Here is a 16,935-nt window from a genome sequence, read left to right on the forward strand (position 1 = left end):
ACCTGTCATTTACCACCAACATTTCACAAATGAATCCTGATAGATGATACACCGAGTGACGCTGGATTCGCTGCATTTAAAATATGGAGAAGGAGTCAAAAGTTGAAAGACACGCAAAGCAGCAAGAGAGGCTCTCTATCTTGACCACGATGGATGTGTGAGAAGAAGAGAGACTGTGAGCAGTGCAGAAAAAAATCTCAGTAAGAGAATTCTGTATTATGTGGCCCCAGGCTGAGGAGTCCTGCAGCTTGAGTAAATGAGGTGATTAGCAGGGATGGTGTGAGCTGTCACACTTCAGACACTGGGCTTAGAATCCAATCACCATCTCATGTGTCAATCAGTGGCCCACCGAGGCAGTTGACCACCGGGTCAAACACAGTCTACGATGAGCCACGTAGTCAGAGCAGACAGGATTCTTGCATGCAAACTTCTGCACAGGTATACGTACACGGAGAAGCAGAGCCAACATGCACTCATACCTTTGTGACATCTCCAGCTAAGGTGAGGTGCAAATTAATGACAGCCAATCACGGTGCCAGAGAACACAACATGAGAGCATAATAGCGTATAACAATGACTAATCCGTGTTTTGATTGATTTGATGCATGACTGGTGATATGATACAATGTTCTCTGGGAAATTCCCTGACACATAGCAATGTGTCATGGCCAAGGACTGTGATTGACGTTTGACTGACATTTCATATTACGCGTTCTTTTATGTCCGCAATCATGGCCATTTTAGAATTTTGTAAAGTAATGCTATGTGTGTGAGGGCAATATAAGGGGCATAGAGTATGGTTACCACACAACAAAAAACTCCAATAAAGCTCCTTAAACAAGGCAAGCAGACAAAGCTTGATCTTTACAATGTGCTGCTGGGATATATGACACAGTATCCAAGCCCCACAGAGCTACAGGGTAGCTTTAGGCCTCAGCCCCCTGGCCTGCCCAATACAGAGGCCTAATTAAAAGACCACTGAGGATATCCACCTTGACTTTTACGGACCTTATAAATCTATACTGGAGTGGCCTATTCAGCGGGTCAGAGAAAGGAGGGGGAGCGGGCCGAAAAAGGGTTAGAAGGATGGTGACGGCTGGCAGAAAATGAGGAGGGGTTGACCGTAGGATGCGGCGAAGGTCTGAGGGGGTGGGGGGCATTCCTCTCCTCCCCCTCACCTCCTGCCTGAGACAATAGGACTCACTAAGAGCCAAGGACCAGAGGGTGTGATAAGGTAATGATAATGTAATGAGGACCAATCATGAGCCTGAGCTAAGAGGAGGGCCCCTTAATTTGTCTCAAGAGTGGTAGTTCAGTGACACATTGATTGCTCTGAGTGAGAGTGATGATGTGACACATGCAAAATGGATGCATCTGACAGGAAGAGAAAGAAAAGGAGGATGAGAAATCATAAATCAAACTGGAAGAAGAAAAGGAAAGGCCATGCAATCGCGTGCTGTGTGTATGCCCTATGCCCTATACAGACTGAAAAGGGACAAGTTAATCAAAAGATTTTAAACTATGGTAAAAAACGAAAAAAAGTTTTAAACACCTCCCATAGAAGGAAACATTTTTCGTGTATTTCTGTCCTCAGACCTCACTCCAATGTGTCTTAGAGGACGTGACAAAGGCCCTTTGGATATCACACTTAGCGAGGGCGATGGGGCATTTGGGCCAAGTGGACAATCTGCTGGCAGCTTTAGTTTAATTTAGAGTTTTAGTGGTGTTGAGTAACTTAGACATTAATATAATTCTGGATCAAGGTATGACAAAAAATAGTCCTGCTATCACTATTCCACAATTTACAATTTTCAGTGTTAATAGTAGAATAGTTTTAGAATATAGAAAGTGGTGCACTTAGCTGCAGAGGCTACTATATGGGGATAGCACCATGCTCGTAATGTCCAAGTGCCATGATTGAGGGAAAAGAACAATACACATGCTCAAACCCTTTGGCTATGACAGTGGAAGGCAGAAATTTTCCTGTCAATGCCAAGTGGGGCGGACTCCCTGTTGACCCATTGTTCTTTGACTGACTGTTGTCAATTGCTCATAGTTCTGGTAAAAGTTTGTATTTCTTTGAAAGAAGAGAGCAAATGCTGTCTTAATGAAGCACAAAGCACAATAGTTGGAAGTCTGACTTTTGAAAAACTGGAGATCGAACACCTTGGTTCTGACCAGCTGCAGGATACTGCTATAAATTAACCTAGTGGTGAAAACAATCGCAGATTTAACGTAGAGAGGTTTTCAAGGAAAAAAATGGGTAACTACTAGCTTGTCAAACAAAGCGTTTGTTTTTGTTTTTTTGCTTCTTGTGTCTGTTTTTCTGAGAGGATTGTACCTGATCCAGACCAGGCTTTCAGGATCTCAAGCATCTTCCCAAACATGAAAGCAGTGGGAGTCATCTGGACAACATGGTAACATTGGGTTTTCTTGCCAGAGCATACAAACAGGGAATTGGGCAGCATAATCAGCAAGTCTAGGAGAACAGGTGGGAAGCTCAGTGGAGTAATCACCTGTTTTAAACTGTATTAAAAAATGTGAAATGTGCTACGTGGCAATGAAAGGTCCGTGGACTGTCTGCACCCTGGGATTTTCCACTGGGTATTTGAAACAACGTGTGAGGGTGACTCAAGCCTCCGGAAGCACTATGACGCTCAGCCAGTTTAAAGGGACCTCTGGCACGATTCAGAATGAGCTGTTCAACTGCATGTGCTGCACAAGGTGTACAGGGAAGACACTGAGGTGGAAGTTTAGTCTATTTGGAGGTGGTCACCACCACCTGCAGTTGTTTTACCTAATTAACCTGCCTAATTTAATGTTGCATTGTCTATTGCAGTGCAATATGTAATTAATCATTTTTGTACTTACTGTTGTTACTGTCATTTCCTGTTGTTGTCCTGTTCATGTGCTTGGTGATGCTATTCGACCCTGTCTTGGCTAGGTCTCACTTGTACAAGAAGTTTTAACCAGTTTGTGCGAGTTGAAACTGATGTGAACCCGTCTAACAAGTTAGAAGACAAGTTGATGGCACAAACCCATGACGGTGCTGCTGTAATGAGTGGGAATGTCTGCGAAATGCCATTTTGAGGATGTTTTTTTACAGACCGAACAACCATTGCCACCTTCTTTTTGAGGTCTCCAAAAACAATTCCAGCTCTTGCAGTGGCAACACAAAGATGCATTCCTAGGCCACCAACGGAGAGGAGACCGGTGTAACATTAAAACTAGAGCTGTCAGTGCAGTTTTTGGAGAGCTATGCAGCACAGCTCTGGTGCATGCAGGACACAGGATATAGCCAAGACCAGATAAAGCCAACATCAGTGAGGCATTCAGGCTCTCCAAATGTTTAAGGATTGCACCTTCCTACTGCTACTGGAATTATTTTCAATGGCAGAGGTGGATGTTTCCACCTGCAAAAACAGACTATTGATGCAACTACAGTCAGCAGTGCAAAGGGAATGTTGAAAATGTAAGACAAAAAAATTTTTCAACTGATTCAGATGAACCGGATAGAAGAGTCGCCTATACAGCACCAGCTACTGTATGAACGAGGCATGCAACATATTAATCTCACAGGCTGACCAGCAATTTTCAAAGGGTGACCACCTTATTGCTGCTCAACTAGCTGACAGCTCTTTTTGGTCAGAGAATGAGAGAATGAGCTGATTGCACAGAGTTTGCCCACAGGAAGGATCAGTGGCCTCCTTTCTGTTCAAATCTTCTCTCTTCAGCTTAGAATCAATAAATGAAAGATTTTCAGCTCATCTTGCCAACATAGTATGTATTTGCAATCTGATTACATCAGGTCACTTTTTTTTCACGGACAACCTCCAGTTGCGTGCTACATGAGCAACTGTCTGGACCTGATTCTCTGATACACTTATTTGCCCTGATTCATGGGGATGCCCTCCATCTTCCTCCAGTCCTCTCCTGCTCTCCTCCCACTAACGTTCACTGCAAACATTGGGTTACACCAAACACCACTCCTCGTCTTTTCCTTTCGCTATCCTTCTGCGTGAAAGTGATGTTTGTATGACTATGAAATTGCCTCATTTTATCTAGTCCTGCTGTGTCTTGCAGAGTCAAAATATTAATTGTTATTATTGAAGGGATATGAAAATATTAAAACAGTGTAGTTTTCTGGTCCTGCATCTGTAAAGATTGTCCCACCATTTTTTTCAACCTAAAAACGCCACTGATGACACTGGTATTTAATTAGCTTATAGGCTACAATACAATATTGAGCTGCTGTCGACTTTTGTTCCTTTTTCTCAAGTGGTTGTGGCTGTTGCCATCTGGGGAGTGAAAAAACAGCGAGCTGCCAGACAAAGTAAGCAGCACCTCCTATATGTACATATTTTGTGCTATCGAGAGCCACAGTGGCTTAAAACGTTTTTGATAGTGCAACCCTGTTTGTTGCGGTGCATCATGGATGGCTGGGGACATGTCCATGCATCAATATCATGAGTGGTGATTATTTCATATTAGTATATCAAAATATAAATACCTTTAACTTAAACTGCCTCCTGTTTTTTTCATTACATATGAAATAGAGAGACATTTTCCTCACTCTGTTGCCTCTTGACGTTACACTGGAGTAAGTGTGGCAGCAACAGTGTAAAATCAATACACTGATCTTTGATTTTGACACCCAATAACAGACGAAGAAGAGCAAACACAGGCTGGCAAAACTTAAGAAAAGCAAACACAGGCTGGCAAAACTTGGCCAACATAAGAGACACTTCTCTCTATCATCAGCACTAAATTTCAGCACTGATATGAAGATGAAGAATGGTAACAAATGTAATGGCTTTCTTCATAAATAATTACTTTCTGTCTAAATTCAGCTCTTGTTTTAGGTTAATGGTTACATGGCAAGTTATAAAAAACACATTAGAGGAACAAAATTGGGGCAACAAAATAAAACAAAAAAAAAATCTGATGGGGAGACAGCATTAAAAATACAACAAGAGGGTGGAACCACTGAACACTATGTTTTGTTTATGAAGAAGCCCTGGGTATGCTGAGTAACCTTGACAACATACCTCAATAGTGAACTGTTTTCTCTTGAGCTTGAAGGCCAGGTCCTTGTGGTCAGGGAGTTTACTCGCCAGACAGTTCAGGTGAGGTACTTGGCGGACATGTAGCAGACCTATGAAGGTCAGTGAGAGAGTGTAAAAGAAAAGTACAAACAAAATTCTGCAGTCCTATCCACAATATACATGTTTTATGTTAAAGTGTAAACATAAAAAAACAATATAGTGTACATTGTTCTAAAAAAAAAAAAAAACTTGTTGAAAGAGTGCAGCTTATCTTGAGGGTTTATATTAAACATGCAAGATTCACTATGAATTACTACAAGCTACCCCAAGAATTCAGCTAACATAATTTTACAACAATTTTACAAAACTGCTCTAGGGGAACATTATAGAGTTCAAAAATGGATGATTTGTTTGTAAAATACATTTGAAATAGTATGACTTCATTTTACACATAACAGCCAATTTCATTTCTATTTTTCTTGTAAAAAAATTCAAATGATATAATACTAACCTGATTTCTGTAAATTTCAAATAAGTTTTATGACTGAAGGGTGCTGTTTCTCTCCTCTTGATATCTAACTTGTTTTTTACTTGAAGCAAGTGTCACAGTCAGCATATCAAAATGAAGATTTCAAGGATCCATCTGCTGGATTTTACAGTTTTTGACAATGTTGCAAAAAAATCAACATTTTCTTTATTTTATTTGAAGTAAACTGTGAAGAAATGACTTGTTATCAGATACTAGTAAACATATCGGCATTGCTACTCATTGTTTTTCCCTACAGGCTGAAGCATGGTTGTACTGTAAAGGAAATTTGTAAATTAAAGGACACATTAGAGCAATGAGGGACAGAGAACAAACATACGAGCTCGGGATTCCTGCAAAGAATGAGAAGAAGCTTTGGAGTGTTTTTTACCCTTAGTTTCTCATTTCCTGTCACCACAAAGTTACATTTTCATAAAACTGTAAAAAGCACTGTAGAAGTAGGGTGGTATAAATGAGCGTGAGAGAGAAAAGACGGGATCGAGGGAGTAATGGAGAAAGGGAGACAGACAGAGAAAGTGGGGGATGGTGGGTTCTCTCCTCTGTGCACTTGGGTGATTTCCCCTTGCCTGATTTGCAGTGACAGGCTTCCCAGCATGCTTTGAGCAGCCCTGAACTGCTGCCGCAAACACGCACGCACGCGCATCCGCACGCACTCTCACACTCGTACCAGATGCGTTTGCACTCATGAACACACATCAAAACAATCATGCACATAAATGCATTTCATAACCCAACCAGAATTTCTCTGGCTGGTTAAACAGAAGGCAAATACTATTCTTGAACAAGAAATTCAAACAATGTTAATTGCATATTCCAAACAACATTTTTGTAATCCACAATTATTTTTAAAAATGATGCACTACAAAACTCATATGTTGAATGGGTTTACATGCCTCCTGCCTTCACAATGTAGAGGAAAGTGATCAGTATGGGATGTGCTAACTAAATAAAACATGCTGTTGGATGAAACCAAAATCTGCCATTGAATGTTTTTACTACTCATCTCTTCATCTGTCACAACCGGGGCTGTCTAACCCGAGGAGGGGAGGGAGGGGAGAAATGAGAGGAAAAGCGCAAGAGTGAGTGGGAGAGTTCGAGAGGCACGGCTAAAAATACCCCACTCGCTTAAACTGACCTTTATGCGTGAAGAGTGTGATAGAGTGATAGAAAAGAGGGAAGCACACTGGAGAAAGAGGGAATGGTAAAATCATAAAGGAAAAGTGATGGTGAGGACCGGAAGAGCAGGGACAATCTATGTTGCACCCCCCTGCCTCCTCTTTCTACGTTTCTGCCTCTCCAATCGTCCCTTACCGGTGTCCTCTTCCCTGACTGAAAGCCTTGCCATCCATTTATTAGCAGAGCATGCTGGCCATGGAGACATTGAGCGAGGGATAGAGAGATAGAGGCAGAGAGGAAGAGAGAGTGATGGTGAGAATATCGATTCCCCAGTGTTGGTCTGCTCTGCTCCAGAGCCTCAGGGGTATGGGACTGGGGATGGAGAGAGGGCGAGGAAAGAGGGAGAGGGAGGAGAGGCTCTGCTGGAGGGGGGGAGGCAGGGATGGAGGGGGTGAGGGTGCGAGGGAGAGGGGGTACAGCGTGGCAGCTGAATCCCCCCCGGCCTGTCTACTGAGGAGCACGTCTGATTGAGCAGCAGCACACTAACGCGCACTGACAGCCTGGCCTGCAAGGGGGCTGCCCTGCCTCCATCCACAGCCCAGCCCCAGTCTTAATGCACTGCCTGCGTGTATGTGTGCGTATTTGTTGGAAAAGAGACAGAAAGATAAGCGAGTGTGTGTGTTCTTACCATGGTAATCTTTATAGAGTGGGTTGGTCTCTCTCTCAGAGCCTTTGAATGATTCCAGGGCTATGGCATTGTCACATAGCCTGGTTATGCTGCCCATTAGAGCTCTGTCCTGTAGGACCGAGAGAGAGAGAAAGAAAGAGAGGGGGGGAGGGAGAGAGAGAGACAGACAGAGAGAGAGAGAGAGAGAAACATGAGCAGGTAATTAAAAGCCTCCTGACGGGCCATCAGTGTTGCAATTAAATTAGGTCATCATTTCCCGTGGCCAGGTCACTTCTGCCCATTGCTTAGGTGAGGGTGATGAGGTATAGAGGGGAAAGAGCACTGATAGGGGTTACAGGTGATGGCAGGGCAGGCAAATGGACATACACCTTACATCAGGCATACATCTGCAAAAGTGGCATGGGGAAAGTCGGGGCCAACACACTGAAATTATTTTACTTTATCAAACAACAGTTTGGATGAAAAGCCTCACAGTTGGCGCACACTGTCAAACCTGCACACAACAGGGGAGGATAGAGGGGAAGTGGGAGAAAGCAGGAGAGGCTCGATGGGGAGAGCTCCCCCTACTGGTAAGGTTAGTGACCTGACAACAAAGAGGACAAATCAGGGGCGAATACAGTAGATTGAGAGAGTGAAGGAGAAATATACAAAAGGGTAGAGGCGAAGGCTAAAGGGAGTGGAGGGGAGGAAGAGAGAGGGGGACGCTGGGATGGAGGGAAAGAGGGAGTCCTGCATTATTAATCCCTTTGCCTCCTGAATCATTCACATCCTTCTCTCTGTGTTGGCTGCCACCGCCTAATGCAGTTTTCATGCCTTCATGTCTTTTCCCCACTCTTTCTTCTTCCTTTTCATTTTTGTCCTACTTTTAAAGTATGCATATTCCACCAGTCAGGGCCACCCGCATTTACAGGGTATCTGAGGTCACTCTAATGCAGCAATTAAAGTCAGTGTAAGAGTTGGGCTACAGCAAATTATTCAGAACACTAATGGTACAGTACGGCCAATAGCGTCTGAGCAAGCGAGAGGGTGAGTTGAGACTAGTTTGTGTGCTGGTTTGTCTTGGTCATAATAATCCTTCTCTGCGTACTTAAATACAATGATGAGGCTCCTTGGCAAACACTCAAAAGTTTCAAAGTCAGAGGAATCCAAAGTGTCCACACAGAGCTGCTCAGTACAGAAGAAGGGCAGCATGACGGCAGGAAGACATGCACGTGGCTCCACAGCTCCTTGAGTTTCAGGAGGTGATCTGGGAAACGCTCACCTCAACTGTACATCTTTTTTTAAAGCTTATTCATAATTGATAAGGGGCTCAAACAAGAGTCACTTCAACTGTAACGAAAGTCTGCGCTAGCTCAATTAGCTCAGATTCCATCAGTGTAAATCCCCTGAACAGCCTGAGCCTCAGCTGACTATCACTGAATGACAGGTCATAGAGGAGCCCAGCATCCATCTTACCCTGCAGTATCTTACCTTGACTAAACCACAGTGCCTTCATGTAACCAGTTACTGAGGAACCACAAATTTTCATTGCAGTTGATTGGCTCAACAAGTTTTGTTCAGTTGTATGGCTCAGTGCTGTACTTGTGTTTGCTTATTTGAAAGTGTATGTGACTGTGTGTGCAGAGTCGACCCAAAATTCAATACATCACTATGAAGAAGGCAGGGCTGACATTTCCATCTGTCTGCCGTCTTGGGAGATTAGAGTCTATATATGACACAAAATAAATGCGCATCACTTTCAAGGCTAAAAACGGAAGCAGAATTTTCTTGAAGAAATGTGCTTTCATTTGGGAATACAAGCACAATTTCTCCTTTAAAAACAAATCAAACTGATATGACAGTTGTAGTGACCATGATGATTATCAGGTACAAGCTTCATTTATTTATCATTCTACAACACGGGCCTGTATAACGACATGCAAGTGGTATACTACTCAAAGAAAAATTACATAAATGGAGAAATAAATAATAAGTTATAAAATAAAGCATTTTTAGGGTGAAGTGCAGTATAAATTGAGGAGTCTTTCAGCCTGAATAAAGAAGTTGCTTTGTAGTCTGGTGGTACGGCAGCAGATATTTCTGTATCACTTGCCAGGGTGAAGGCTGTAGCTGGGGAGAGTATTGTCTTTTAGTATTCTCACCCTGCATTAAAACCTGTGATGTAAACATACTTAAAAATATAGAAACAATTTTAAAATTGAAAATACTATTGAGATGGAAAAACTACATCTGGAAATTTGCAAGGATCCACTAAAGCAGTGTTTCCACCCAAAGCACTTTGAACATTTAGTACCAGCAACTACTTTTCAAGCAACTAAAAGGTTTCTTTAGCCTATTGTTGTCTACCTTTCCACCGCAGTCTAAAAACCCATGAAGATTAAGCAAATTAGTCCGCTGACAAGAAAAACAGACGGCTGTCTTCACGACTTATTGTTGTGTGTGACTATACAACAACAAATGTGTCAAAGCACAATGAAGAAAAAAACAAACTAGTCTGTGGCAGCAGATTTTTAAAAAATGGTGACTGAAATAAAATCCTGGGCGTAATCGACCAATCAGAAATGTCCAGCGCTGCAAGCCCAATACCAAAGTTGTTGTACTTTTGAAAAGTACTAGCACTAGGGACGTTTTGGGGGGTAAAATGATGAACTTGAACCCTGGTCCTTGTGGTGAAAATGCAATGAAATCCCCCAGAGGTTCCCAGTCCCTGGGGAAAGTTCCTGCAGTGGAAACGCGGCTTAAGCAACATTAGAAAAAGCAGCTGATTAGATAATAAGGCCAGCCATGCTTTCAGAAATTTAATCTCACAATTTAATTCAGAAACAGGCTGTTAAAAGCTTGTATTTCACAAATAACGAACACTGTAGAACATCTGCTAGTTCAAGCTTTGCAAATTAGAGGATTTGCCGCTTTTCTTTGTCATATTTGACAGTAAATGAAATCTCTGATATTGGATGTTACTTTTGGCTCTGGGAAGTCTTTCACGGCTATTTGATATTTCATTGACTAAAACAATTGATGAATTGCTGATGTGAATAAATCTTAGTTGCAGCCCTAAATTTAAATTAGTAAAAATAAATGAAAAGGTAAATTGAGTACTGTTCGAATTTTTTTGTAGAGGGTTTATGGTTATCAAAAAGAACCGGTAAGTGGTGGTTTTGTTGCTCCACCACAGTACTAAACAATTCCACCTGACCAATCCATAACCTGAGTCTAAATATTTGCATAGGTCAGGACACCACTTTGTCTGAGCAGCAGGTGAGGTGTATATGGGTGCATTTTAGGGAAGATGGTATATTTTGTGTTTACTTGGGGGGATGGCCATGGTAGCAGGAGATAGTAGGATGGAGGAGGACCAAGCTAGGACAAGCCTAATTAATGTTTCAGATGGACTGTGGCAGTGGGTTGCTGTGAGGAGGCTTTCAGTGAGTTGCTCAACTTCCCAAGCTGCTCAATAATGGATAGAGGGTCCAGTGCGGTCTCGGGCCAGCTAGCCCACTGCTACTAGTCTAGACAGTCTTTCAAAGGCTACACTAACTATGCTAATTATCTAAGCAAAGACACTGGCAGAAAGAAGCCCTGCAAACATGTCAATTCTTAAAATGAGCAGCCTGCACACCTTGGTGACCTCAACTGATCAATTAGAATCTTTTCTTATGACAACAACATCAAGTGAGACTAAACTAATCATAAGGTCATTTCATTGGTGCCCATCTTAACAGCCTCTCATTACCTCCATGTTGGCTTAGTCACCCAACACCTGATTCAGTCCAAAATTTCCCCCTCTCCTCATCTTCCCCCGCTCATTCACTTCACTCCCCGGGGTGGAGAAGGGGGAGGGGACAGATTAAGGGTTTGGGGGCCAGGCCAGAGAGGGACAGGGGGACCGCTCCCACCACAGCTGACATCTGCTAGTTAGCCACTCTACCTTTTTTTGACCAGGCCAAGGCCACTGTGCGCTGAGCATACAGGCTTGGAGCCAGAGCATGTTGTGGCAACACAGCTGTTCTGAAAGTTAAGCATCGACGTATATCTTTGTATAAAAGATCACAGATGATGCAGCTTCCTTGCTCTTGTGAATGACAACTATAACAAAGTCGGGTGTTTAAAGTGAAGGCGGGATAAAAACATTTTGGCAGAAAGTCTCAGATGGCTTTTCTTGTGAGTATGCTTCTATGGTCGACTGTCTGGGGGAGGGCTGTGGTTTGCCATATGCCTCAGCAGATGACTCCACCTTCACACTGAGAGGCCAGACTGTACACAGATGCATGCACGCGGACTTATACCCCCCCTCCCCCAGACATACAACTACAAGGAGGGATATTTGTAAGAGAATAAAAAGCATACACAGGCACACACTCTCACTGTGTACAACTTCAAGTAATTAAAAGCCCAAACAAACAAACATGGATTTAGAGGCTTTGGAATGAAGTGTGCACTCGGCTGTGTCTGTTGGGGGGACTCTTGCACGGGGGAAGAGGCCCCTCGCAGGCCTGAGTCAGACCAGGGTGACACTGCATCACAGGGTCGGGAGGAGGCCCCAAAACAAAAGACTTCAAACTTTGTACCCCATTAATGAACAAGACAAAGCAAAAGCACATGGGCCAAACATCAACCCACGCACAAAAAAATCCTGTCTATTATCTTTAAATCCAAGTCAATTCAAGCTTAGCATGTTATTCATCCCTCTGGTGGCAATCTAAGGTAAGTGGTTTAGGACACAATAAGAGGTGATGAGTTATGGCTTGTAGACTTTAAATATCACTGTATTCTTTAAAGTAACACACCTCTCAGAAAATAATGACTGATAATAAGTGTTTTCAACTAATTGAAACTAGCTTAAAAAGTGAACATATTGGTGACATATCAGGTCAGCTGTTGTCCTATAAGTGCATTCTGATGCTCGTGTTGTTCTCATGGGACAAACATCATCTTACCTGGATGAGATGTGAAGGCACAGTAACTACTGCGACTGACAGCGACGACCTCAGCAAAGCACGCAGTCCATACAGAAAGGTAGTGAAGGCGTGGCTGTTTCTAGGGTTGTCATGGCAACACAGGTCATCACCCCACAAAGCTGAGCCAAGAGAGGGAAGCCCAATTCGTAGGATGTTGCGGGACTTTGACTATAAGAAGGAAAAAGCAAGAAGAAAAAGCCAAGAGTAATAAAAATGTGTAAAATGCAAATACGTAATTTTCTCCACAAGCGCATACAATGCAGTAATACAGTTTGATTTAAAGTTCTCACAGTGCATCTAAAGGTAAATACATTGCTGCTTTTGGGTTATTTTGGAAAGGTGCAGTTTTGGGTAGTATTCCCAAACTCTGGGAGAGAGCGACTGGACAGTCTGCTCACCAGCACAGACGATCGAAACACAGTGCCCAAACGTGACTGGACACAACTGCCCAATCACAGAGGCCATCTGACACACGCACAATGGACCTGTCAGACAGGCTTCCAATATGGCCGCCACCCAGAAACCCCAGCACATTCTTGGCACAACAGCGATGCTCTGCAGCCAAGGGGGCCTGGGTAAGGGTGGAGTGCCTTCCCTTGAAATCCCCCCACCCCACCACAAGAGATCAACAGTAACCCACTCTCATGAAGACGGAGAAAAAGTGGCCAAAGAGTAGTGGGACATATATCACTGAAACTGAGAGAATGGAGGAGCCGTCTAAACTGTGAGAGGTTTTTAACCTTTGGTACAATTGCCTTTTATTTGGGGTTTCTTCAGGATGGTTCCTGATTGCTGAGGTGAGAGCCAAGAGTGATTAACAAAGCTCTGGCCTAAAAGCTGCTCACTTTTTCCTTTTTTTAGCCAACCTCTCCTCTCCGTTATCCCTCCCCCTCTATCATCTCCTCCGGCCTGCACCCCGTCGCTTCCTCTCCTAAACAGTATGACCTAAGCTTCATTTGGATCTCGTTCAGAATCACAGGCATCTAAGAAAAATAAACCCCATTGTTTCTGGGAGTTTTTCACAGTTGGCTCATAGTTTCCCAAAGGGGGACTCTCACACTGGACTCCACATTCATCCTCCTCTACACCTTTCAACATCAATGCTGCAGCTTTACACCTATATATACCTAACTATACTTCCGTATTAATGCAGTGTGTTGTCATTATTAGATATACCCTTTCTTTGTTTAACAGGCCTTGCCTACACAGGTTTTGGTGTGTGTGTGTGGGGGGGGGTCACAGAATTAGAAATCTATTTCTATGTCTGCAGCCCAGCAGGAGGGAACTGTGGTAACAAGACTGTTGCTGTGGCATCAGGAGGAGAGGCCAAACTTAACTCCTATAGTTAAGCCTATAGAAAAATCAGGGAACAGTGCCAGTAGAGTCCAGCCAAGGACCAGAGGCCAGCCATATAGGCTGCAGCCAGCCTGGGACCACAACCTAATCACCAGCCAGTCTCTATGGAGGCTCAGTCCTGCTGCCGCCCCTGTCCCACTCATCTCAAAAGACTCCAAACAATATGTTTCAGGGAGATTAGTCCTTGTTCTAATCTGTAATTTACATAACACAGTTTATGTGAAACCTGCATCTTGTTACCTTGTCCATGATGGCAGATTAACAAATAGACATATAAACGCGCACACACTGACTATCACCCATACTGGGCATTCTTGTGCCAGAGCCCATGTTGCTCTGTGCTGGTCTGCATTCCTGGACTGTGCCAAAAGCATGTCAGGCGGCCACACTGCTTTAATGATGTCAGCAGTTAATCTGGCGTGTGAGTGACAGCGCTCGGGGAGGGAGGGTGGGGGGTACTGGAGGTAAATCCTGTGTGTGAGTGGCAGGGGGGAGAGGTGGCTCCAGGTGACGAGCAGAGGGGTCACCGAATGTAGGTGAATAAGGCGCGATACATACGAGCATGCACACTAATACTGTATAATACACATCTATACGGGCACATCAGAGTGTTAACAGGATTACACTTGGCCCTGTGGAAAACAGACGGGGCCATGGATGGTCCTGGCATTCTGTAGAGGATTGACGATTGTTAAACAAATGTATGTCAAAGGTAAGACACACATAGCTGGGACCCACAGGTGAGGCCAACCCTAGCAGGTGAGAGGGGGGTAAACAGATTCGGAAAAAGTGGTGGTTGGAATGTGACAGAAGATACCAGATCTGGTATGTCTTTTTTTTTTTTTTTTAATGCTCCTCTAATGCATATCACTCATAATAATTGCAATGCACAACAGCTCGACTGTGCTCATGGTAATTAGCGAGGCTACAAACAGCAGACATTTGCAACCTGAACACATTAACAACAGCAAGTCAAAAAGTTCACCTTCAATGACATTCAATGAATGTAGGAGAAAAAAATGCACACCTGCTGTTTGTGTTGCGTCACTGCTCGCGGCAGCTTTCTGCATGCCTTACTGCATTTCAGCAATGCTTTTTGTCAATTAGAGAGCAAAAACTACAAACGAATCCACAAACAGCGAGAGGCTGATTAAAAGTGTGCGATTTGATTATGGGAACTGATATGTGTGCTTTGTTACAAATATGGAGTCATACCAATAAACAAATCTTATGTCATTATCAAACATTTTTAACACTCCACTCTAAATCAAATGGTTTAACGGAATGAGGCAGATAAAACTTTACATGAAGAGATTTTTGGCCCGAGGTGGACAATTTTTCTTGCTCAGCTGCTTTGTCTAGCTGTAAACGTACACACAGAGTCAAAGTATGATTGCTGTTTGGTGAAAGGATGTATCGGTTAAGAAGGCTGTAGTTGCAGTGAATATGTGGCAAAAAACGTCTGGATTCGGTTTGAAAGAAAAAAATGCAAAAACCTCATTCGCTTCTTGGTTCTTACCATGGGGGCTGCTACATCAAAGCCCTCCCTGTGTATGACTTCCTTAAGGGACCTCAGCAACGCAGCGTAGGACTCAAGCATGGTACTGAAAAGATCACGGGATAGAGGAGAGAGTGGACATAGTGGAGAAGATCAGAAAGAGAACACAAAAGGGTTACTTAGGACATGTAAACTGTAATTGAAACCATTTTGATAAAAATGGGCCAAGCCTATCACCGCAGTAGCTTAATCCTCTATGACTGCAGTATGTTCCTCCTGACTGTGCTTTTCTGGAGCCACTGAAGCAGACAGATGATCCATATCAAGAGATCCAATTAATTTATTTGCTTGATTAAATTACAACATGACTGGTTCTCTGTCAGCTCCCTGAGGATCTGATTGTGCAGAGACAGACAGACAGACAGACAGATGAGACGTGCACATGCACAAACGTACACACAACAAAGATGATAAGCGGTGGTGGTGGGGGTTAATGGGCTGATATCTAAAATAAACAGGGAACAGCATTTTGGTGCTTAATCAGGGGTAAGATGTGCACCACTGACAAAGGGCATACAGTACCATCAGAGCAACATTTAGCCATCAGCCAAGGGATGGATCACTGCTGAGTCCACCATGTGCCTATAGGATGGCCGATAGGAATGTTAACCCTATCTTTTTACACAGGTCCCCCCACTTAAGAATGCTCCACCACTGTAATGACCACTCTATAGTGAGTCACAGTGGGCTGCTGTGTCAGTTGTCAATTCGACCTACAGGCGACAAAAGCTGATACACATAGATTGGTCACACGCCAATAGCCCTGCATAAAGAACAGTAATACATACTCGTGTTGATTACACTTGCGCCAAGTATATCCATGTACTCTATTTCAGTTATTCAGCCCAACAATGGTGCCTCCTGACCCCGCTGGGCCTAATGATAGAGCTGGTTTGGTGAAAGAGGGACACCTACCCTCCTTGGCCTGTCTGCCCATGCCCCTGATCTGAGGTAGGGGGCTGGGATGGTTTGACATGCAGTTGAGCAGGAGGTTGCCTCTGGTTGGCAGCCATTGTGTAGGACGGCATTGTGTTTTAGCTACCCCTACTGAGCACCCCTCATTCAGGTACCAAAAGGGTCTAGGTGCTTAGCTACAGGGGCTAGTACGTCAGCTAATTAGGATCATACACGGGGAAGCTTCTTTATCTCAGTGTTCCTCTTTCAGCGAGGGAAGAAAGGAGGAGAGAAGGGGGATGCTTGGTCTTAAACAACAGGATCTGTATCACCTAGAGAGCAATTTGTGCCAATTATGCCTTCAAGTGAAACGGAGCAATTTAACAGCTAGGGTATCAACATGGGGCTGTGGACACGTGCAAGGGGGAGTAGCCTGCTTAGGAGTTTGGTGTGGTACATGTGCGTGTGTAATATGCTGAGTGTGTGTGTGTGCGCGTGCGTGCATGTGTGTCAGTATTGGGGCGGGACCGGGGGCACAATGGTGCGGTGCAGGTGTAGATTCCTGCTGTCAAAATGTCTGTGAGAGCTATAACCAAATCAGACGGCACAACGCTGCAAACATCAATGGAGAAGATTTCTGTTATTTTGTTTGTTCCCTTTTAATAGAAATTATTAAGTTATGAACTGATATTTAGTTCAATAGTGAACGCTGTCCACTTCATGGTCAACACTTGTGAACATGTATACTTTAAACTGAATAGCCACAACATTTA

The 16,935-nt window shown here is 43.6% G+C and overlaps 1 protein-coding gene across 1 annotated transcript in view; it reads right to left on the bottom strand.

Moving 5' to 3' along the window:
• The window catches only part of elp4 (elongator acetyltransferase complex subunit 4), a 54,750-nt gene that overhangs the window by 27,666 nt on the left and 10,149 nt on the right, over positions 1 to 16,935 (bottom strand). The window contains exons 6-9 of the mRNA XM_041940488.1: positions 15,230 to 15,314; positions 12,334 to 12,522; positions 7,397 to 7,505; positions 5,049 to 5,155 (exon numbers count right to left, since the gene is read on the bottom strand). Of these exons, the coding sequence (XP_041796422.1) occupies positions 5,049 to 5,155; positions 7,397 to 7,505; positions 12,334 to 12,522; positions 15,230 to 15,314 (490 nt within the window). The remainder of the gene's footprint in view (positions 1 to 5,048; positions 5,156 to 7,396; positions 7,506 to 12,333; positions 12,523 to 15,229; positions 15,315 to 16,935) is intronic.

Source organism: Chelmon rostratus, chromosome 1 (assembly GCF_017976325.1).
Source record: "Chelmon rostratus isolate fCheRos1 chromosome 1, fCheRos1.pri, whole genome shotgun sequence".
Taxonomy (NCBI): domain Eukaryota; kingdom Metazoa; phylum Chordata; class Actinopteri; order Chaetodontiformes; family Chaetodontidae; genus Chelmon; species Chelmon rostratus.